General features: G+C 41.5%; 1 protein-coding gene across 2 annotated transcripts in view; it reads right to left on the reverse strand.

Annotated features, from left to right (window-relative positions):
- Window positions 1-580: 580 nt before the first annotated feature.
- ARHGEF17 (Rho guanine nucleotide exchange factor 17) overlaps window positions 581-24,430 on the reverse strand; it is a 145,882-nt gene continuing 122,032 nt past the window's right edge. For both annotated transcript variants that reach the window (XM_031961463.1, XM_031961462.1), the window contains exons 10-21: window positions 17,093-17,211; window positions 16,209-16,422; window positions 15,122-15,195; window positions 11,559-11,782; window positions 10,495-10,763; window positions 8,060-8,309; window positions 6,905-6,991; window positions 6,308-6,375; window positions 5,960-6,108; window positions 4,747-4,921; window positions 3,073-3,336; window positions 581-1,246 (exon numbers count right to left, since the gene is read on the reverse strand). In XM_031961463.1, the coding sequence (XP_031817323.1) occupies window positions 1,053-1,246; window positions 3,073-3,336; window positions 4,747-4,921; window positions 5,960-6,108; window positions 6,308-6,375; window positions 6,905-6,991; window positions 8,060-8,309; window positions 10,495-10,763; window positions 11,559-11,782; window positions 15,122-15,195; window positions 16,209-16,422; window positions 17,093-17,211 (2,087 nt within the window). In that variant the 3' untranslated portion in view covers window positions 581-1,052. The remainder of the gene's footprint in view (window positions 1,247-3,072; window positions 3,337-4,746; window positions 4,922-5,959; window positions 6,109-6,307; window positions 6,376-6,904; window positions 6,992-8,059; window positions 8,310-10,494; window positions 10,764-11,558; window positions 11,783-15,121; window positions 15,196-16,208; window positions 16,423-17,092; window positions 17,212-24,430) is intronic.

The following is a 24,430-nucleotide window of genomic DNA, read 5'->3' on the forward strand; positions in this document are numbered from 1 at the left end:
GTAGCTAGAAGAAACCTCAGCGACTGCCCACTCCGGTTCTGCTCAGTTGAGGAGACAGGCCGGAGACAGAACCGTGACTAGTTCTTGGTCACACAGAAAACTAAGAATATAAATCTAGATTCTCCACTCCAAGTCTAAAGCTTTTTCAGTTTCTAGCCGGGGATGAGCCTGAATCGCCAGGAGAGTCGTGGATTCGGCACGGTCGGCTGCGCGGGATGGGAAGCGGTGTCTGTGGGACTGGGTTCGGAGGGTCCAGGAGGGAAGGAAGGTGCTGTGAATGTGCAAAACTATTCTCTGGGGACAGAGGTGGAGATGGGGCCGATGGGGGACAAGGACATTCTGCTCCCTTCGGGAAGGTCCGTTTCAGGCAGGAACTCACCACCCCTCTGGAGGAAGGGATGACTTTGTGTTTCTTGCCTCCAACTCTTGCCCTCCCGACTGCCCTCACTTCCTCCTTTGCTTGCTGGGCTGGACTGGGGCATAAATAAGTGCTCTGGGAGGTACCACGAGCGTCTAAAATATACATAAATACTGTACACATAGGGAGGTGCCCTCCGTGTCTCCGGTGGCGGCCGCCTCCTCCTCTGATGCCCGGCCCCAGCCTGGGCTCCATCGCCCTTCTCCCCCACGTTTGCCTCAGCTCTGCCCACAGCCTCCAGGAAGCACTGGCAGTATTGCACATGGCCCTCTGGCCCGCGGCTGCCCTGGGTGAGGCCCCGGGGGGTGCGGCGGGGCCGGGACTACCTGGGCGAGGAGCGGTCAGGGCAGCCGCGGGGACACAGAGGGCGGACGAGGAGGCCGGGCTGGCAGCGGCGGCGTCCTGCGGCCCCACAGGCGGAGGCCTCCCCGGGTGTGATCCTTTCTCATGCACGTGTGTGGCCCCCGGATGCACATGGAGCGGGGGAGGGGGTGCCAGAGGGAGCCGCGGGGGGCACCCGGCCGGGCGGGAGCCAGACCCGAGTCCTGGGCGGGCCGCCCGCCGGTGCCCGGGCCGCCCGCAGTCAGCCCGGGGCCCCCAGGAGCAGGTGCAGCGGGGCGGGGCCGGCGGCCGGTCACACCCTCCACAGCAGGAGGTGGTTTGTGCTATCGTCCCGGCCCACCGTCTCGCTGCTGCTGCCGCTCAGTCGGAAGTCCTCGTAGCCGTCCCCGCCGCTGATCACCAGCATCTTGGGTTTGGCCGGGGCCGGCGCCGAGCCTCGGTGTCGGGAAGAGTCCCTTCGTTCCAGCAGAGGCGGCTTCTCGGGACCTGGCGAGGAACAGAGCAGGCGGGTCAGCGTGAAAGCCGAGTCCGGCCCGGGCCCGAGCTCTCCTCCCAGTCAGGGTCTGTTGTGTGTTGCAAACCCCAACCCCTTCTGTGTCCGGATGGACTTTCCATTCTATGCACCATTTCCTGCTGTGTACGTTTTTTCCGTTTAGTATAATTATTTCTTGCTTCTCACAAGTCACCCCTTACTTAGGTAGAGACACCTCTTGCCTCTCACGGTACTTCCCAATTCACACTCCCTACTGTCTGCACCGTTTTATGTTTAATATGATTGTTTCCTGCCTGTCACAAGTTACACCTCCTGCCGACCACGTTCCTCCTTTTGTATCATTACTTCTGGTCATTTTATAACGATTTTCCTGTCTTCTGAAGTATAACTGTTTCCTGTATCACACTCTTGACACATACAATGACTTCCTGCTTATCACAGATCACTTTCTGACGTGACTCACCTCCTTCCATCTCCCACAAGCCATTTTGAAGGCTTGCAAAGCACCCTACAGTGATTATCTTATTTCATTGTCATAAACAATGGGAGATGGGTGCTGTTATTATCTTCATTCTACAGATTAGGAAATTGAGGCAAATAGAACTTACATAACTTGTCCAGTTACACTGCTAAGTGAAGCTAGACTTGGATTTGGGGATTCCTCACTGCACACAGAAGGCTCTGTGGAGCCACTCAGTGGCCTCTTATCAGAAACTACTTCCAATCCTTACCAACCATTTCCTGTCCATTTGAGTTCCTTCATTCCCTTCCCATCTCTTTCCCAACTTTCTTTGGACCATGACCTTTTTACTCCTTCCTTATGTTCTACCTTCCTTCCCTCTTTCTTTTCTGCTCTTCTTCCTTCCTCCTTCCCTCCTTCCCTCCCTCCCTTCCTTTATTTCTTCCCTCCCTCTCTTCCTTCCCTCCCTCCCTTCCCTCCTTCTCTCCTTTCCCTCCATCCCTTCCCTCCTTCTCTCCTTTCCCTCCTCCCTTCTCTCCCTCCCTCCCTCCTTTCTTCCTTCCTTCTTTCCTTCCTTTTCTGCCTCCCTCCCTCCCTCCCTTCCTTCCTTCATTTTTTCCTTCCTTCTTTCTTTATTTCCTTCCTTCCTTCCTCCCTCCCTTCTATCCATCCACGATATTTAACTATAGCCCATTTCTGATTTTGTTTGTCTTCTCTGCATCTACCACAAGCTACCTCCTGGGTAACATAGCCATCTCTAGCCCTTTCTCAGTCCATTGCCCATTGACTATCCAACAATTTTGGGGGCATTGTGATTTCATTGTAGGGAACCCCCAGCGAGAGAGTCTCCCCTGCCGATGTAAGTCATCCCCTTCTCTGCCACTTCTAGGACCAGGGAGCTGTGTGAGCCCCGTGACATTGAGTGATTTGGCCCGTGTGTGTCAGAGGCGAGACGCAGGAGCCAGGTCTTTCTGACTCTAGGTTGGCCTTCTTTTCATTATACCAAGCTACTTCTCACAATGATCATATTTTCAGGAAAACAAACAAACACAGAAATGAAAACTAGGACATGGGCTTGACAAATCAGTACTTCTACAAAGCCTTGCTAGAAGGATTCTGGCTTTTCATGAAAACAAGGACTGCCCTGGAAAATGGGGGCCGTGCAGACGCCTCTGAAGATAGCTGCAAACCTCCTGTGACCCACTTCCTCTTCTGGGTAACATCTCCCTCTTCTACACGCTTGTTTCCTGGACTTTTGGGGTGTCTGTCCCTCCCATGTCCTTTGCAGTCCTTCCTTTAGGGAGAGAGAAGGTGGCAGCTGTGGCTACCGTAGCCCCTGTTAATCCCCAGCTGACTTACTTGCGTCATGGGATGGTGGAGGGCAGAGGAGGTCGAAGTTGTCTGGGAGCTCGATAGCGGTCAGGAAGCGCACATGACCCGTGTGGCCTTGGACAAGGCCTGCAGGACTCAGCGGGGCCCGAGGAGTGCTGACGGTGTTGGGTGAGGTGGGCATCGTGAGCACCACCCCGGCACTCGTCCCAATCCACAGCAGGTCCTCACACGCCAGCAGGGCCGTGATCCGCAGGCAAGCGGCCTTGTGTTGGCGGATGATGGCATCTGAGCCTGGGGAAAGGGGAATGGATGGGATGCAGGGGAGTACCGGGGTCTCCCTGCCCGTCTAAATGACCCTGGCTCCAAGGCAGTGTTCAACCACCCTCCTAAAGAGGGCAACAGCTTTCAACCACCCTCCTAAAGAGGGCAAGGGACAACTTTATCAGGGGATGGAATATCTGCAGGGGCCCTTTGGAAGCCTGTAGCGCAAAGCCTGTGTCTCAGAAGAAAATCCTGGGACTAGAGTAGGGGAAGTCACTTGTACAAAGTTACTCAGCTCTTTCTCCCAGGGACTTCACTGGCAGAATTAGGACTCAAGCTCCTCTCTCTTGATGCCTCCAGGCCTTGGTCATTTGCATTCAAGTACTTGAATGAATTTCTCAGCCTGATATTCAAGGCTGAGGAAGTTTTTAGAGTTTCCCTTTAGTCCACTTATCAACCTTAATTAATTTTACTTCCTGTGGTTTCCTATTTAAATGTTTTAGTAACCATGACCCTCAGATCCTTTACCACCCTAACCAGAAGAGTAACTACCACTATCTCATTGCTGATTAATGTACCATTTGTGTATCATGGGAGGAAAAAAAAGCTAGCATTTAAAGAACACTTTTAGGTTTGCAAATGCTTTATAATGCTTTTCATTTCATCTTCACAACCACCCTGGGAGGCAGATGATAACATTAACTCCATTTTACAGACAAGGATACTAAGGCAGATAGCAATTAAGTAACTTTTCCAGGGTTACATAGTAAGTGTCTGAGATTGGATTTGAACTTGTGTTTTTTAATCCAAGATCATAGAATTGAGTTGATTTCATCCATAACAAATTTATTGACAGGCCTGAATTCAATGTGTCTCCATCAGCTGGAGATCTCATAAGATTTAAACTAAAGCTTGGAGGCCTTAGAAGGCTTGTCCAAGGTCACCTAGCTTATAAATAGCAATTTGAACCCCACTCTGCAACACCAAACCCGGCTTCCTTAGCATTAAATCATCTCATTTTTCCATCTTCCCTCTTTTCACTCACTGTCCTCATAGGCTCAAAGTCCCACCAGACTACTGACCTCCCTCCTCTTCCCCCCCCCCCATGCCACTGGTCTCCCCTCTCTTCCCCTTCCAAGTCACTAGTCTCCCCCTTCTTCCCCCTTCAAGCCACTGACCTCCCCCCTCTTCTTCCTCCAAGCCACTAGTCTTCCCCCTCTTCCCCCCAATCCAGTGACCTCCCCCCTCTTCCCCCTCCAAGCCACTGGACTTCCCCTCTCTTCCCCCTCTAAGCCACTGGTCTTCCCCCTCTCCCCTCCAACTACTGGCTTCCCCCCTCTTCCCCTCCCTCCCCCACATCCTTCCCCTCTTCCTCTCCCCTCCAACTCCTGGATCCACCCACCCACCCCCAGCCTGGCCCTGGGTTTCCAGCCTGCTCACCAGCGAGCATCTTGTGCACAGGGGGGGTGATGTCCACCTCGGCCAGCTGCTCGAAGGTTCCTGAGTGGTACAGCCGCACTTGGGCCGTGCTGTGTAGGGCGATCCAGACGCCCAGGCTGGAGTTCACCATGCAGGCCACGCTGCGGTTGGGGTCCAAGCCGACCTGGAACGTGTGCTGGGGAGGCAAGGGGTGGGATGGAGAAGAGGAATGACATTCACTTTTCTGGGCTTGGACATAATAAAGCCTCCTCTTCACATATTCCACATTCTCTCTTTAGCCAGGCTAGCCTACTGGCGGTTCTCTGTCTGTAACATTCCTTTTCCCACCTACGTGCCTTTGCACTGGCTTGTACCCCATGCTTGGAATGCATTCCCTCTTTGCTTTCTGAGAGTCCCCAGCTTTCTTCAAGGCTCAGCTCAAAGCCTAGTTATCTTCCGCTAAAGTCTATTTAGATCTCTTACTGGCTCTTACTCTTTATTCAGTTACTGGTACCTTCCTGTTCCAAGACTTTGTCTATATTTTATATTTATTTCTCTGGGTACATTCTCTTTCTCTCCAATAGAACACGAACTCCTTAAGGCAGGGACTGTTTTATTTGTGCCCCCGGTTCTAGCAAAGTGCCCAGCACACAGTAGGTGTTCAGTTGAATAAATGAACTCAAACACCTTTATTTCTGGTGTCTCATTTGATTTTTCTAACAAAAGCTAGGAACATTAGAAAAAAATTTTGCATTTCTATCTGTAAAACTTGAACGAGGCAAGTCTAGAGGGAAAAAATAGGAGGCTGCTCATCATCCACAAGTGGCTTGGGAGGAAGGTCGGTGACCAGGTGGTGCTATCCCCAATTATGTATGGGGAAATTGAGATCCAGTGAGGAGAATAACAATTTCCACTTTGGTAGCACTTGAAAGTTTTATAAAGTGCCTTCTTTGCAGCAATTCTGTAGGGTACAGAGGATTATGAGCCTCATTTTACAAAGGAGGAAACTGAGGCTTACAGGAAAGGAAGTGACCTGGTCAGGATCATACCATGGGTCATGGCAGGGCTCCTGCCTCTCCCAGATTAACTCTTACCAAGATTTCAGGGCTGGGTGTTCATGCATTTGTCCCCAGATGGGCCCTAGCTCAAGTGCCTGGTGCTAGTTCCCTTTCCTCCTCAAACCTGGGGCCCTCCCTGCTGTGAGGTGCTCCCCCCTTCCCCTGGTCCCAGATACCTCCTGCTGCAGGCTGCCCGTGTTGAGGACAAAGATCCGATTTTGGCATCCACACCACAATTTTCCTGACACTGACACCATCTTGGTAACGGGGTTCCCAGGGCTCCCCAGGACTAGAGATTTGGAGTTCTGGGGGTCCCAGAAATGGCCTGTCCAAGGAGAGAAAGGAGAAGAGAGGGCTTGGATGGCATTCCATTGCCCCAGTGCCCTTACCCTTACCCTCTAGTACTTCTGTTGAGGAATCACAAACCACCTTAAAGTCACCCAAAATGGCTGGAACCTAGATCCCATTGCTGGGTCCCAGGAGTCCACCTACTTAGTCTGAAGTTCTGGCTTCCCAGTCCTTACCCGCTTCCCGGTTATAGACAACAAGTTCTCCATTCGCCAGAGACACAAACACCTGGTTATCCAGGTACCTAGGTGGGGAGAATTGGGGGACAGGAAAAGGAGGAGTTAGCTTTTCCCCATGGCTGGCACAGGTCCAACCATGGAATCCCCAAATAGGACTTCAGGGATGCCCATCATGAAGCAGTGATGACAGTGTGGGGTACAATGAGACTAGGGCAATAATTGGTTTTCCAGGTACTTCCAGACAACTTGGGGAGCACTGTAGAATCTAGACTCTTGAATCTTGGAGCAAGACCAAAACTTAGCTATTATCTAATGCAATCTCTTCATGTTACATATGAGGAAACTGAAGGCAAGGGAGGGAAGGGGCTTGGTCCACAGCTGCCCTGTGGTCAGGGGCAGGGTCCCAGGCTTTTGCCTCTCAGACACATTCTCTCTAACTTGCTTTCCCTGCCCCCAATCAGTGCATGGGGTTGAGGGGCTACGAGCAAGCATGGCCCTTCTCCTCCAGTATCACCCTTTCTCTCCAAAGCAGGGCCAGTGGGATTAGGGGTTAGTGTTTGGCAGGGTGAGAGGGCTTGGGGGCCAGGGGCTTACATGATGGCTGTGACGGCTGCTGTATGCTGGAGCTTCATGCTGTTCTTGCGGTTGCGGATGCTGTCCGAGGACTGATAGACATGGATGCTGTAGGAACCACGGACATGAGACAGATGCCACTTTCTTCCCTGCCCCTTACCTTTGACCCCACCTACTGCCTGATGGCTCCAAGTCCATTGCTCAGCCCCAGGGCAGACTCAGCCTTCCTCTCCTGGTTGATTCTTCCTTTGGTCTGTCCCCAGGTCCTTATGCTGAGACTCAACAGGAACCAGGCTTGTTGATTGTTGGACAGTGCCTTAGATTCCCCTCCACCCCCACGATGTATCATTCTTCCTCCTTCTCTCACCTTTCACTACCACTATTCTGGTATAGACTGTCACCTGTCTGGACTACTGCAATAGCTTTTTTTTTTAATTTAGAAAGGTGCTTTAGTGATGCTCTTTTTGAGAACAAATCTAACCGTATCTACTAATACCTGCTACCCTCTCCCTCTCCTCTCCTAATAGAACTGTCCCTTGTCACCACCATGTGTATTCCACCCAAACAAGTCAGCAGATCTCATTCATTGCCAAGATGTGAACTGTGTTCTTGCCATCCCTTCTCTTCTTCATCCAGTTCAGCTGTCCCTTGTTTCCAGAACAATCTTTCTAAAATTTTGATTAGGTTCTAACCCTTCCATGGTTCCACGCTGCTTACTGAGTCAAGGGCAAACTTTTGGGGGGCCTTCGTATCCAAAGCCCTCCATAACTTGCTGCCCCGTTCTTTTCCAGACTTAGATCATTACCTTTCATGCACTTCCTCCCCAGCCAAGTCGGCCTGGTCTCTGCCCCAGCCACATGTCCTGCACTCTCTAGGTTCTGGAGGACTGCCTATAATGCTTTCTCCACCCATCCTCATTCACCCTTTGAAACTTGACTTGTCACTCTCCCAGACTTCGCATGGTTCTTTGCCAGCATTAATTTGATACTGGGTATTACAGTCTTGTCTTCCCGCTGTATTAGACCTAAAGCATTGTGAGGGGAGGCCCTGTATCTCCATAAGTGGAGCATGGGGAAAGCTGTTATAGCCCAGCTGATGGGTCACCCTGTTGGCTCAGGATGCTGAGGCCATTTGTGTTGCCTGCCCTTCCCCTCCCTCCAGGCCCTGGGACCGTACCAGCCATCTTCAGTGCCCAGCCACATGGAGCTTTGGTAGGCTTCGGGATCCATACTGAGCAAATCTTCCAGGCTGCCCCGGGTGAAGGACCCACGGCTGGAGCGGCGAAGGGCTCGTCCATCCACAGGGCTGCCACCGTGGGGCCCACTGGGGCCAAAGGAGCTGGACAGGGGCAGGAAGCCTGGTTCTGGCTCCTCCTCAGAACTGGTTGTCTCTGCCGTAGCCTCCTTGGAGCTGGGCATCTCCTCATCTGGGGAAGGGGGAAGCGAATGTGGAGACCCAGGTCCCCACAGGTTTCTCTTCCTTGCTCTTTCCCTTGCATCTTGTTTTTATCCACCCTGACTCCTCTCACCCCCAGCTCTTCAGTCTCTACCTGCCTTGCCTCCTTCCCTGCATGTGGAGATCGAGTCACCTTCCATTGAAAGCCTTGGGTCAGGAACCAGAAAACATGGGTCTGAGTCCACACTTTGCCCCAGACTCACTTAAGAAAGTCCCTTCCCCTCTCTCTCTGGGCCCTGTTTCCTTCTTTATAAAATGAGGATGTTAGATCTCTAAGGGCCCTTCCATCTTCATGGCCCATCCCTATCTCAGGAACCCTTCCTGACTCCCCACAGCCTAACCATAGGCTAGCTGTCATGGAAGGTGAGCATCATCAGCCTAGAGCAACAGTCTCTAAGGGGGCTCTCCTCTCTCCAGCCTCATTAGGCTCAACTTAGAGAGCAGCTGGATTTCAAGACTGGACCTCAGCAGCCATCCAGTCTCACCGGTATGTACCTTAACAGGGATCATCTCCTTTTCTTTTACAGAATGTTTAATATGCAAATATGTTTACCATGATTGGACATGGTCAACTTATATCAGATTGCTGGTCATCTTCAGAGGGATGGAGGGGAGGGAGGGAGGGAGGGAAAGAATGTGGAACTCGAAATCTTACAAAAATCAATGTTGAAATGACAAATGTGGAAATGTTTAAAAGGATTGTACATATTTAATCTACATCAGATTACTTATTGTCTTGGGGAGGTAAGGGATGGAGGGAGAAAATTAGGAAGCCAAAGTCTTTTTTTGTGGGGGCACTTGGGGGTTAACAGACTTGCCACTGTCATACAGTTAGTGATTGTTTAGTACTAGTCTGAGATCAGATTTGAAGCTAGGTCATCCTGACTCCAGAGCCAGTGCCGTCTAGCTGCCCTGGAACTCAAAATCTTACAAAAATGAACATTGGAAACTTTCTTTACATGTAGTTGGAAAAATAAAATACTATTGAGAAAAAATTAATGTTGAAAACTATATATGTGATTGGAAAAAAATAAAATATGAAAAACCCAAGGATCATCTCTACAACATATTTGCCAAGGGGCCATCCAGCCACTGCTTAGAGATCTCTGGAAATGGAAAATTCATTACCCTCTGAGACAGTATACTTCACTTTTGTATGCACCTCCTTATTAGGAATTTTTTTCATTATTCTGAAATGAAATAGGTTTCTCTAACTTCCATTCATTTCTCCTAATTCTGGCCTCTGAGTCTAGCAGAATGAAGATCTTTCCTTGAAGGTCTCCTCCAGGCCTTCAAATACTCAATAGCCTTCACTGCCTTCAGATTTTACTCTGCCTGGTGTACTCTTCTCCAAGCTAAATATGCCAAGTTCTCTTGGACAGTCCTCAGACAGTCTGTCTCCAGGCCCTCCTCCATGCTGGCTGCCCTCGCCTGGATGAATTCCATTTTGTCAAGTGTCTTATCTGCAATGTGGCCCCCCCGGGGACATCCCAGATGTGATCTGAGCAGGGTAGAGGGCAATGGGACCATCACCTTCTTATTCCCCTTGCTAGACCAGGTCCCTTTTGTTCAGGAGACCTTTGCTCAGGTATTTTCTCCTTTCTGCCTCTTTAAATCAAAGTCTGACAAAGGCCCTGTCTTCTCCAGGAAGTCCTCAATGATTGACTCAGACCATGGGGAATTCTTACTCTTCTTGGAGCCCCTACAACATTTAGAATCTGAAATGTTCCCTGGATGTCTCTCATCCAGATTGTGAGCTTCCTGAGATCAAGGTCTGGGGCTTAGAATCTACTCTAATAGTAGATCATTTATTTTACAGATGGGATACTGAAATTTGGATGTGCCACAGTGAATATGTGGAAGAGCTCAGGGCCAGACCCTCTAATTTTCTGTTATTTTCATGGTTACCATGCTACCTCCTTTCTTTCCCATTTGCACATTATAGGAATCTAGAATTAGATAGAATCTAGAATTACAATAAATTTGAGGTGGGGATGGGGGTGGGGTACTAGATAAATATATGAACTGATATTCTCTGGCTCACAGCTTGAGGCCATCTGTATTTCTGATCCCTTCCCTGCACCCCTGAAAATACCAGGAAAGAGGAAGCCTGTGACTCTCTCTGCCTCCAGGAACCCCCCTAGGTTGACACTCACTGCCAAAGCTGGAGGAGATGGTGGAGCGACTGGCCTGGCTCTGCAGGGTCCCGGAGGGGCTAGGAGATGACTCGTCATCTGAATCATCACTGTCGAAGGGCATGAGTTCTGGGCCCGGAGTACTGTTGGCAGGCCCTGGGGGCAGCTCTGGGGAAGACCCCGAGATGGAGATGTGCAGGCAGGGCTGGGAACTGCCTTCCTCCAGGGCGGCTGCGGTGGTCACCACTTCTGGGGGGCATGCTGGGCTTACCAATGAGGGGGGCTGATCCCTGAAACAAAGGGAAAGTCAGTGCAAAGTTCTGGACCTGGCTGGCACATTCTCCCCAAAGCCTGTGGCAGGATCCTACCATGCTACTACAGAACCTCCTCTAGGAAACCTTTTTGCCTCAGTCAAGGCTTCCCTTTATGCTCTGCTGCTGGTTTACCTGGATTCTGAGAAGTAGTCCTCCCATCACCTGTCCTGACCCTGTAGGGTCCAGGCTAGGTGCTACCAGCAATACTCATTTTAACTTCAGTCTGTGGCTCTCCTTTCTCCTTTGTCCCTATGGCCTGACCTACTTTCTTGGGTTTGGGCCCAGATATTTGTGGGGCCGGAGGCTGCAGGTATAACTTGCTCTCAGCTTATTCCTTCCAGGAAGCTGCTTCAGATTCATTGGGCCAATATATTTCTTCCAAGTCCATATTTGCCTCTGGGAAGTCTCAGACTAACCAATCCAAGTTCATCCCCACGACAATTCGAAACCTTGCACTAAGTCTGCTTCCTCCAGAAATTTGTTCTAGACTATCAAGTTGGCCAGTTACTCACAAACTCTTGCTCCAAACTCAAATCTTTCTAGAAGTGATCTCTAACTTATCTGTCTTGGATCTCCTATGTTCAGAGGACTTCAAAACCTTGTCCCAAGTCTATCTCCTCTGAGGACCTTCCCAGATTAATCCTTTTAGAGATTCCCAAACCCTAATTCTAAGCCTTTAAGAAGGCTTCCCAGAGTAAAGCTGGGGGAGGGACTTACATGAGCCCCCTTCCCTGACCTCATCATGCTCCCGCGGCCCAGGACCCCCAGTACCTGAAGCCGTTGTTGCCTCCTCCTCCTCCTCCACCAGGCTGCAGGCCAGGCACAGATCCCATGCAGAGGATACGGGCAGAACAGACAGCGATGCAGGCCTCCACGGTGGGCTCAGCTCTCAAGCTCAGCAGGCAGACCTGTCCCACATAGCCATCACTGTTGCACACCCACACCTCATGGGCACTCTCAGCGCAGGTGCTGTGGCTAGGGGAGGCACAGGAGAACTGGAAGAGAGGGAGGAGAAGATAGAGTCAGCATCTGCTGGGACAGGGCAATGGGAACAGCATCAGAGAAACAAAGACACTCGGAGATGAGGGGTTCTCAGATATGCAGGCAATCCACCTGTGCCTTCCTGAGAATCCTCCTTACATCATCCCTGTCACATGTCCTCTGCCAGGAGGCCTCTAGTGAGAGAAACTTGCTACACAGTCCCAAACGTTCTCTTCCACTTTCGGGCAACTTTTTTTCCCTAAAGAATTTGTCCTTTTCATCAAACTGAAATTGCCTTTTTTTTTTTTTTTTTTTTTTTACCCATCATTCCTGTTTCTGAACTCTGGGCTCAAGAAGAGCAAGTCTATTTTATTTTTCATATGATAACTCTTCAAATATTAGAATATTTGAAAATTCAGTTATTAGAAACTGTTTCCAGTCTCCTTCCAATCTCATCTACAAGATGACTAGATATCATTTTGCATGAAAATATCTATATGTTTTAGTGCACTAAAAGCTAAGTATTAAAGTTATAGGGTAGTTCAAAATCTAGTGCAATTATGCACTATTTTAAGAATGGTATGGTATCTAGAACAATGGATGTAGTAGTATCCAGAAGCACAGGTAATCCAGAATAATGGAAGTGGCAGTATCCAAAGTGATGGATGTGTCAGTCAGTACCTCTGCTTTGGGTCAGATGATGTCTGTATTACTGTGTTCAGTTGCTAGCCCCACATTTTAGGAAGGACATAGATGAGCTGATGAGTGTCCAGAGGAGAATGATTATACTGTTGATAAACCTTAAGACCACATCTTTTCTGAATCACTTGAAGGAATTGGGGAGATTTAGCCAACAGAAGGAAAAGACTCAGGGTTTCTAAGTCTTTGAAAGCCTTTCCTGTGGAACAAGTAACTTGTTTTGCTGGGCTATAGGGTAGAACTGGAATGTGAAAGTAGCAGTATTTTAGTATGTTAAAAGGAGATTCCTTAAAATAGGAGCTATCCCAAAGTGGAATGAGCTATCTCAGGAAACTGGGAGACCCTCCCTCATTAGTTTCAAGTAGAGGCTAGAAGGTCACTTGTCAGAAATGTGTTAGAGAGACGTCTTGGTTGGAGAGACACATGTTGGGTGGGGTGCCCTCTTCCAACGGAGTTTGTCGGTCTGTGACCTGCCTGTGACTTACAGAATTTGTCTGCTCACCTGTGAGATATCTGGCAGAGGAGGTCCTTGTTCAGTCTCTCCCCCAATGCCACTTCCAACACTGAAATTTTGAGATACCTGGCTTTCAGGGTTTTTTTTTCTGGTTCTAAATCATTCCATTCCGTAAGTGTATGACTCTTCCTAACCTCTGGAATAAGTGACCTTTCTAATGTGTGACTATCTCTCTTTCCTATGAAGACAGTCTTGGATGCTCCACAGGAGAGCATCCAGTTCCCTGAGTCTAGCTGAGGCCACGAGGTAGCTCCATGGAAAGAACACTGGGGTTGGAGTCTAAAAACCCCTGAATTCAAATCCTGCCTCGTTTACTATCTGGGTGACGTGTGGCAAGTGCCTCAGCTTCCTCAACTGTAAAATGGGAATAATAACAGCTCCTACCTTTAAGGTTGTTGTGAGGATCAAATGAGAAAATATTTGCAAGATGCTTAATTAACACAGTGCCTAGTTACACAGTTGGAACTATATAAATGCTTATTCCCTTCCACCATTCAAAGCCCTCCACAGTCAGAGGCCATTGAGCCCAAGCTCTTCATCTTACAGTTAAGGACATTGATGACAGAGAGTTTAAGTAGCTTGTCTAAGGTCACATAATTAGAAAATGGCAGCTACATGGGAAGCCCAGGCTCTCTTTATTCCCAATCCAACCCTCTTTCCACTGTACCACTCTGTCACATTTAATATACCATGCAAATGTTAGCTAGTTTTAATTGTTACAAGTGCTCTCCCCCTCTATTAGAGAATGAAGCTCTCAAACGCAGAGTCTGTTAGCTTTGTTAGCGTTTTATAGACTGGAGCACCCATCACTCAATGAGCTGATTTTATAGAATTGACCTAGGGAGTCAGAACAGGGGAGGACATCTGTTGGGGGGCACTGGAGGTGAGGCATCATGGTGGGGCTCAGGGCCTGCTCCAAGGGACCTGAAGAAGCTCTAATGACTGCTCTTTCTTCTTGCCTCCAGAATAAAATACCAGCTCCTCATTTTGGTATTCAATGCTCATCATAATCTGACTCCAGCCCCTCTTTCCAGATATATTTCATATTTATTACCCCTCTTGAGCCATCTTATATTCTAGCTACTGGCCTACTTGACAGTCTCTCACTTTCTCTTTATTCCTCCATCTCTCATCTCTATGCCTTTACAAAGGTGGGTCTCTATTCCTGGAATGCCTTCTCTCTTCACTTAGTTCCCTTCAAGGCTCCCCTTAAGGACCCCCTTCTACATATGACCTAACCTGATTTCCCTAGTAGCTAGTGTCCTACACACACACACACACACACACACACACACACACACACATACACACACACACACACACACACACACACAATTAGCTTGCATTTACTTTATAAATATTTTATATATTTTTTTGGTGTCTATATTGTTTTTCCCCACTAGAATTTCTTGAGGGCAGGGGTTATTTTATTGTTATCTTGATGTCTCTAGGGCCTAACTCATAGCAGACACTTAACAAATGCTTTTAAAATGAATGAATGAATTTTAGTTAGAGAATTCTACATAAGTAAACTTGGGAGCCTTCCAGTATGGCTCCCTTCAAGTCCAGCTAAAATTCCCTCTTCTCCAGGAAGCCTTTTCCAGCTCCTCTTAACTCTAACACCTCCCTCTTTTATTTCCCAGTTTTCTTGTACGTAGCTTGTTTGTACATATTTGTTTGCTTGTTTTCTCCCTTGTTGTACTGTGAATTCCTCAAGGGTGGGGACTAAGTTTTGCTTCTTTTTGTGTATCCCCAGCACTTATAGCACAGAGCCTGGCCTATAGTAGGCAGTTAATAAATGGTTATTGAATAAATGAGTGAAGTAAAATTTTTTAATGTGCATTGTTCAAAAAACTGTTCATCAACAGTTTATTATTCCTGAATTTGAACTTCTCCTTTCTTAACCTGAGAGATTCCTATTATTTTTGGGATAGGAAGAAGAGGAGATGGCGGAAGGTGAAGCTCCTAGAGAAGGGATAGTAGGAGAGGAGGTCCTCTGATCTTGGAGATGGGAGCCTGGAGCCTCAGAAATGAGAGCTCGCCCCTGCCTGAGGATAGGTCAGCAGAACAGAGAAGGGGATTTGAGGATGCTTCAGAGGGTTGGATCCCTCAGGGAAAAGACCCCCAGGCCTACTCTTACCTGCATACCACTTCGGGTTTTCATGATGGGGATGGCTTTAAGGAATTCTGGGTCCAGACAGTTTTTGCTGGAAGCTAAAATGAACAGAGATGGAGATAGATGAGTAAATGCATAGAAGCTGGGGTGAGAAATAATGAGGATTATCCAGGGCAGGCAAGTGGCTAGGCAGAGTGCTCAAATGAGAGGCCTTTTGTAAACCACTTAGCACAGTATCTGGCACATAGTAGGTGCTCATTAATACTTGTTTTCTCTTTCTCTCGTTGAAGATGAAGAAGGCAACAAACTAGCTGTTGTAAACCCAGATATGCCATTTAACCTCATCTCCTTTAGTGTAAAATGGAGAAGAATATTAACATTTGCCTTACAGGCTTGTTGTGAGAATCAAATGAGATAAGATTTGGAAAATATTTTGTGTAATATTTGTAAACTTGTGTACTTTTAAGTTTTAAAAAGCTTTTAAATATAAGTATTTTAAAACATTTAAATATAAATATAAAATATAGTGCTTTTAAGCTTTTAAATATAAGTATTTAAAATATTTAAATATAATTTTTATTTGAAAAATTTTAAAATATAAATATAAAATATAGTGCTTTTAAGCTTTTAAAAGTTTTTAACCACATTTCACAAATATTGCACAAAATAAAGTGCTTTAAAGCACTATATAAATGCTGATTAGTTGTTCTATAAAGTGTATAAAATAAAATATACAGGATTACAATGGAGACCAAATATACTGAAATAGAGTTATCAGTTATCACAATAATAAAAATTCCAGTGTTCCTGACCTCCTGAAATCCTCAACTAGATCTCCAAAACCTAAGCTTTAAATATCTATGATCCCAGAAGGCTGGGAGGACTAAGTATTAAGGACAGAGTGGGGGAGACCTTCATCTGGTCCAGCCCCTTCCTCAGACCTGAGGCCCCGGCTGGGGAAAGGACTTGCCTCAGGTCACCCAGTTAATAAGTGATGATGTCAGCCCAGCCCTCCTGATTCTTGGCCCATGTATCTCTGCACCACATCATGGTGCAAGGAAGTGCCTCTGGCTGGCTTGGGACTGGACTGGAGCTGAGTCAGTGCACTCACCGAGTTTCCGCTTAGCTTCATCGAAGGCTTGCTCAAAACCGACCCTGGCGTCCGGGTGAGGGAATTCAAAGATGAAGGTATCAGTGCCCTCGGGCCGCGTGGCAGACAGTTCCACCTTGTTGGGCGGAAAGGAGAGGGTGTAGCACAGGGCCTGCTTCTCAGCCAGGTCCCGGTGGGCAGCGGCTGTGAGCTCCTTGATGACATCATCGAGGCTCTGCAAAGCAGGTGAGATTTCAGTTCTCACTCCAGTCCTTCTGGCCCCACCCAGACCCCATCCTTTGCTAGGGTGCGGGTCTTGCTCTTGCCAGCTTCAGTGCTGCCTTTAAGTCCATAGAGTTTTGCTTTCAAAAATCTCTTCCTCCCTTCCCCTGCCATCCTCACCCTATTCTTCAGGATCCAGCCCCTTTCTTGCATGCCATACTGTCCGTCCTAAGCTCCAGGATTTACTACTCAATTCTCTCTCACACTGACCTGATCTTTGCATCTGCCCTGTATCCCCTTTAAGGCAGGGCTCCCATGCTTCTGCCCTCAGATCACAAGCTTCTCCAGAGAAAAGAAGGCTGTTTTGTCTTTAAACCTGGGGCTCTCTGGAAACAGGAGTTATATTATCCCCTGAGAGTGTGGGTGGGGGGGTCCCTAAAGCAAAGATCACTTCCCCTCACAGGCTTCTCTTAAGGGGCCATGTCTTTGACTCAATCTTGAAGCTCCCTAGACACAGGGACCCTCTGATTCTGGGGGCTCCCTAAGACAAATGGACTTCATCTCCGCTCTCAGACCAGGAGGACTGTATAAAGGACCTGATGACCCATCACCAGCTGCCTAGGACTTGGACTGGAGGAGAAGCTAGGACAAGAAATTCAAAAGAGTGCCTAGGGAGGTCTTACCTGATGGGGGAAACTGAGGCTCTCAGAGAGCTTGCTGATCTGGCCCAGGGTGTTCAGATCTTCATCCAAGTGGCTGATGGCTTTCTGGACACTCTCCCGGTTGGTAGCATGGGATGCTCCTTGGGGAGGGAGAAAGTGGGACAGGAAATATCAGGAAGATTAGTCATAGATAGGATAAAAAAGGGGGCAGGGACCCAAGGGAGAGAACAGCTAGTCAGATCAGCATGTGGCAGTCTAGTTTGTGACCATCTGGTGATCCTGGTTCAGAATTCCTGTCTTTTTGAAAGCCTTTTCTAGAATTACCAAATTTTAAACTATAGAAGAGAGAAACTTAGAATGCTGAATCATAAAAATATTCTATATCGAATCTTATAAGGTAAAATATTAATCCAATTGAGAATCTTAGTATATATTTTAGAAACTTGGAATTCAAAATTTTAGAAGAATCTTAAGATACAATTTAGAATGTTAAAGAATAGAGTCTTAAGATACAATTTAGATTGTTAGAATGTAGAATCTGCAAAGGTTACAATTTATACTTTAGAAGGTAGAATCTTAGAACTGTGTAATATAGAGTTCTAGAAGTTCAATTTAGAATCTTGAAAGACAGATGTATTCAATTTGGAATATTAGAATGTAGAAGCAAAGAAGCAAAAAGCCTGAGAATCAAATTTCTTAAGCTAAGAAGTATAAAATTAAGATTATAACAATGTCAAATCATAGAAGCACAAAATTTAGACTCTAAAAATGTAGAAGTTTAGAAGCTTACAATCTTGAATCTTAACATCTAGGATCTGAGAAATATGGAATTAAAATGTTAGAAGAATTTAATTTAGAATCTTAGAAGTATTCAATTTAGAATGTTAGAAGGCAGAATCTTAGGTTATAATTAAGATACATAGAATGCAGAATTGTAGATGAACAAAATTTAGAATTGAAAATATAGATTTTTAGGCATATATAATTTAGAATTTTAGTATGTGGAATCTGAGAATATATGATTTATGATCTTAGGATTTAATGTAGATGCATAGAATGCAGAATCTAAGAAATATAAAATATCTTAGAATGTAGAAATGGAAATAGAAACTTTAGAATTTTAAAATGTGGAATCAGAGTCCATAATTTAGAATTTTAGTATTTAAACTCTTAGAAACATTCAATTAAAATGTTGTTAAGTCGTGGACCAATCTAGAATATTAATATACCGAATCTTAAATGTATTCAATATAGACTTGTAAAATGAAGAAAGAAGAAATCTTGGCATTTTAACTTGAGAATCTTAGAAATACGCAATTTTGAATTTTAGAATGTAGAATCATAGAAGTATCCAAATTACCATATTAGAGGTAGTCAATTAAAAATCTTTTCAAATTAAGATTCTTGGAATGAAAAAATCATAGAAATAAAAAATTTAGAATGTTAAAAAGTAAAGTTTTAGCATATACAATTTAGAATCTTATTGGTATTCAACTTGTAATTTTTTTTTCCCCTGAGGCAACTGGGGTTAAGTGACTTTCCCAGGATCACACAACTAGGAAGTGTTAAATGTCTAAGGTCACATTTGAATTCAGGTCCTCTTGACTTTAGAGCTTGTGCTCTATGCACTGCACCATCTACCTGCCCTGATTCATAATCTTAGAATACTGAAATTTAGAAGCATACAATTAGTATTCTTAGAATATAGAATAATAAAATTTGTAATCTTAAAATGTAAAAATGTCAGAAGTGTAAAATTCAGTATACATATATATAGATAGATATTTATATAGATATAGATATTTATAGATACATTTAGAATTTTCTTTGCAGAATCTTAGAAATAAGCAATTATGATCATAGAATGCAGAAATGTAGATGTGTTCAACTAAGAATTTTATGCTGCCAAATCTTAGATGTATACAATTTTGAATCTTAGAATATAGAAAAAGATAATTATTCAATTTATAATCAGAGAAGTATTTGATTAGGATTTATATAATGCAGACTCTTAGAAATATGCAATTAAGATTCTTAAAACATAATGGCTGAGAAATATTCAATTTAAAGTATTCAACTTATAAATATAAAATGAATTATCTTAGAATAATTTAGAATATAGAAATGTAGAATTTTGAATTTTAGAATGTAGAATTGTAGGGTTCAATTATGAATCTTAGAACACAGTCTTTAAAGTATTCCTTAGGGTACTACTAGAATACTTATAGAGTTTAGAGCATTAGAATGCAGAATCTGAAAATAAAGAATCCATAGTCAATGTGGAACATTTAAAAGTGAGGTCAAAGAAGAATGTAGTTTACCATCTTAAAAGTATTTAATTTAGATTATTAAAATGAAAAATCTTGGAACTTAGAATCTTAGAATGCAGAATCTGAGAAAGTAGAATCTTAGAGACATACAATTAATATTCTTAGCAGAATGATAGAAACATGAAATTTAGGATCCTAGAATATAGAGATATACAATTTAGAACTTTGGAATCCAGAATCTTAAAACTATTCAACAAAGAATCTTAGAAGTATAAAATGTAGAATCTTATAAATGTGCCTTTTTTTTTTTATCAGAGTTCTCTTAAAATAATGTTTTTCCCCAATTACATGTTAAGACCATTTTAAACATATAAAAATTTAAAATTTAAATTTAAAAATTTTAAAAAGAGAGTTCCAAATTCTCTCCATTTCTCTGCTTCCCAAGACAGTAAGAAATGTGTATAGGTTATACATGTGTGATTATGTAAAACATATTTCCATATTAGTCATGGTATGAAAGAAGACAAGGAGTGGACAATTTAGAATCTTAGCAAGTACAATTTTTAAAATATACAATTTAGGTTCTGTGAAGTGTTAAATTTAGAATTTTAGAATGCTGAACCTTATAAGAATTCAATTTAGAGTCTTAGGATGAAAACTCATAAAAGTAGACAACCAAGAATTAGAATGTGGAATTTAAGAAGTATACTATTTGAAATCTTAGAAATACTCAATTTAGACACGTAGAATGAAGATTCTTAGACAATTTAGAATCTGAGAAGTAGCATTTTGAATTTTAGGAGGTAGTATCTTAGAATGAAAATACTGAAAGTATACAATCAAGAACTAAAAGATAAAATCTAAGAAGTATATGATTTTGAATCTTAGAAGTACTCAATTTAGACTTATGAAATCAAGAATCTTATAAATGAATAACAGAATCTGAGAAGTACAATTTTGAATTTTATCCTGTAGAATCTTAAAAGGATTAAATGATAAGGTTGGAAAGACTCAGTTTTGAATGTTACAATGCAGAATCCTAAATTTAATAATTTAGACTCTTAGAAGGTAGATTCTTAGAAGTATGAAAATTAGAATCTGAGAGTACAGATTCTGAGAATTTAGAATCTTAGAAATATATAATCTAGAATAATAGGATGCAGAATCTTATCCCTGATCAATTAAGAATCTTAGAATGCAGACCCTTTCTTAGAATTATTCAATTAAGGACATTAGAAGGAAGAATCTTAGTAGTATACAATTTAGAAGAGAAGAATACAATTCATAATATATAATTTAAGATCTTAGAAAATGCAATTTAAAATGTTAGAATGTAGAATCTTCAATGAATACAGTTTAGAATAGCCAGTAGAATCTCAGAAGTATTTAATTAAGAATCTTAGAACTGTATAATGAAGATTCTTAAAATGCAGAATTGTAGAAGGATAAAACTTAGAATTTTGAAGTCTAGACTTTTAAGGCATACAATTCAGATTCTTAGCACATAGTTTTACCATATAGAGAAGTAAACAACTTAGAATTGTAGAATGTTGAGTGTGAAAAGTATACAATTTAGAATATTAGAAGTATTCAGTTTAGATCTGTAGAATGAAGCATCTTAGAACTATTCAATTTAGAATCTTAGGCTGAAGAAACTTGGAAGTATATAATTAAGATTGTTAAAATACAGAATCTTAATACTATAATATTTAGAATAATAAAATGTTCAATCTTAGTGCATATAATTAAGAATTTTAGAATGAAGAATCTTGGAAGTATACAATTTAGAATCTCAGAATGTAAATCTTCAAAGTATAATTTTAGAATCATAGAATGCAGTATCTTAGAAGCATTTCAATGAAACTCTTAGATTATAAATCTTAGAAGTATGCAATTAAGATTCATAGAATACAGACTCATGGAAAAATTGTGATCTAAGAAATGTAGAATCTTATACAATACAAAAAATTAGCAGGAAGAGTCATAGAAATATTCAATTTAGAATTTTAGAAAGTAGGGTCTGAGAAGTACACAGTATTTTATTTTAGAAATGTTCAATTTAGACTTGTAAAATAATCTTTGACGTAAACAACTTAGAAGTAGAGAATGCAGAATTTTGAATCTTAGAAATATTAGAAGGATACAATTATGAATCTTGGAAAGATTTAATTTAGAATGTTAGAAGGGAGGCTTAAGAAGTTATGTATTTGGAATTTTCAAATGCAGATGCTTAGAACTCAATATAGAATCTTAAAATCAAGAAACTGAAAATATAAAATCATAGAAATATATAATTTAAAATCTTAGAAGTATTAAATTTATACTTTAAAATGTAGAATTTTAGAACCTATTCTATGATTCTTAATTGTATACAATTCAAACATTAAAATGTTAAATTCTAAAATGTATGTCTAAGATGACTACATTTTATTATTCTAAATATTATGCTATTATCATTCTGTATTATAACACTCTTAATTGTATACTTCTAAGATGCTTAGAAAACAGAATCTTAGAATTATATAATTTAGATTCATAGAAGTATTCAATTTAGAATCTTAGAATGCAATATCAGAGAAGTATACAATTTTAAAGCTTATGATATAGACTTTTTAAAGAATTCAATTTATAATTTAATAAGTATTCAATGTGATAAATATTCAATTTAGATTATGAGAAATAGAATCTTAGAAATAAGGATTTAGAATCATAGAAATATTCATGTAAAAATCTTAGAATGAAGAATCTCGGATGCTTTAGAATCATAGAATATAGAATCTTAAAAGCATGCAATTATATTAAACAGAATGTAGAATTCTCTTAATGTAAAATTTAAAATCTTAAAATATAGATTTTAATACACAATTTAGAATCTTAGATGTATTGAATTACAAATTTTAGAATGCAAAATTTTAGAAGTATTTAGTTTAGAATCTTCAAATATAGAATTTTAGAGTATACAATTTAGAATTTTTGCATTAAATATTTAGAAGTATTTAATTTAGAACATTAGAATGTAAAGACTAGGAAGTATCCAAATTTTTAGGATTTCAGAATGCAGAATCTTAATTGTATTTTAAAATAATGGAATATAAAATTTTAGAAATATTCAAGTAAGAACCATAGGATGCAGAATCTTAAAAGTATACAATTAAGATTCTTAGAATGCAAAATCTTTGAATATAAAAGCTTAGAGTATAAAATTTATAATCCTAGTATGTAGAGTCTAAGAAATATACAACTTAGAATTTAGAGTCTATGAAGTAAATAATTTACGTTCTTAGAAGTTGCAACTTAACATTTGAAGAATGGATTATCTTAGAAGTAAACAATTTGGAAAACAAGAATGCAAAATTCCGAGTTTTAGACTCTAAGGGTATAGTTATGAATTTTAGAAGAATTCAATCCAGAATCTTGGAATAAAGATTGTATTGAATATGTACTAAATTTAGAATTTAGAATCCGAGAGTAAAGAATCTCAGAAATATTCAATTTAGAATATTGAAAGGTAATATCTGAGGGTATACCATTTAAAATTTTAAAAGTATGCAATTTAGACTAGTGGAATAAAGAAACATGGATTTGTGCAATTTAGAATCATAAAATGCAGAATTTTAGAAGTACTAAATTAAGAATCTTAGAACTATGCAATATAAATTCATAGAAGTATTCATTTAGATCTTTGACCATAGAATATTAGAAGTGAAAAGTTTAGTCTCATAATGCAAAAAAAAAAAAAAATTAGACGTTTAATTTCAAATTTTAGCATTTAGAATCTTAGAAGTATTCAATTCAATTCAAAATACACTATTAGTTTTTTTAGACTGTAGAACCATAGAAGTATAAAATTTAGGATCTTGAGATATAGAATTTTTGAGTATTTGATTTAGAATTATAGAATATAAATAGTGTAAATATTCAATCTAGAGTCTTAGGATGCATAATTTTAGCTACATACTATTTTCAAACACTACATGCAGAATCTTAGGAATATTCAATTAAGAATCACAGAATGCAGAATCTTAAGAGTATATAGTTAAGATTTCATTGAAGTATGAAATTAATAGTTTTTAAAATGTAGGATTTAAAAATATACAAATGGAAATTTAAAATTTAAACTCTTTGAAGCATGCAATTTAAAAATCTTAGAATGAAGGCTCTTAGAAGTATATTTAGAATCACAGAAGAAACAACTTAGAGGTAAACAATCACAGGATACAGAAATTTGCATATCAAAATATAAAATTGTAGAACAGTTCAATTATATATCTTAAAAGGATTCAATTTATAATATTAGATTACATAATCTTAGAACTCAATAATTTAGCATCTTAGAATGGTCATTAAGATTTTTACAATGCAGAACCACAGGAATATAAAATTAAAATCTGAAAAGTAGAAACTTTAAAGCAAAATATTTTTAATCTTAGAAAGTAGAATCTGAGTATTCAATTTAGAATCTCAAATAAAAAAAAACACTTCAGGACACAATTTAGAGTCCCAGAATTCAGAATCTTAGAAGTATAAAACTTAGAATATTAGCATGTGAAATCTTGGTAGTACATAATCTAGACTCTTAGAAGTTTCAATTTATATTCTTACAATGTTAAATCTGTTAAGTATAAAATTTAGTGACTTAAAATGTGGAATCTTAGAGTATATTATTTATAAGCTTAGCATATAGATGCTTAGAATTATACAGTTTAGCATCTTGGCAGTATCTGATGGAGGATATCAGAATGCAGAATTTTAGGATTATTCAATTCTAAGTAATTAAATTCAATTCTAACCAAATAAAATATTTTAGAGATAAAAAAACAGACTCTTAAGAATATAGGAATCACCATCTTAGAATGTAAATACTTGGAAGGATTCCATTATGATTCTTGGAAGGACTCAATTTAGAATCTTCCAATGCAGCTTCTTAAAAAAATTCAATTAAAAAAAATGTAAGAAGCATTTCATTTAGAATACTAGAATGCAGAAACTTAGAAACAATAGATTTAGACTTAGAGACTAAAGAAGTTCAGGAGATATTTTTAAAATTTAGAATTATAGAATGCAAGTTCTTAGATGTATTCAGTTAAGA

This window comes from Sarcophilus harrisii, chromosome 3 (genome assembly GCF_902635505.1).
Source record: "Sarcophilus harrisii chromosome 3, mSarHar1.11, whole genome shotgun sequence".
Taxonomy (NCBI): Eukaryota; Metazoa; Chordata; class Mammalia; order Dasyuromorphia; family Dasyuridae; genus Sarcophilus; species Sarcophilus harrisii.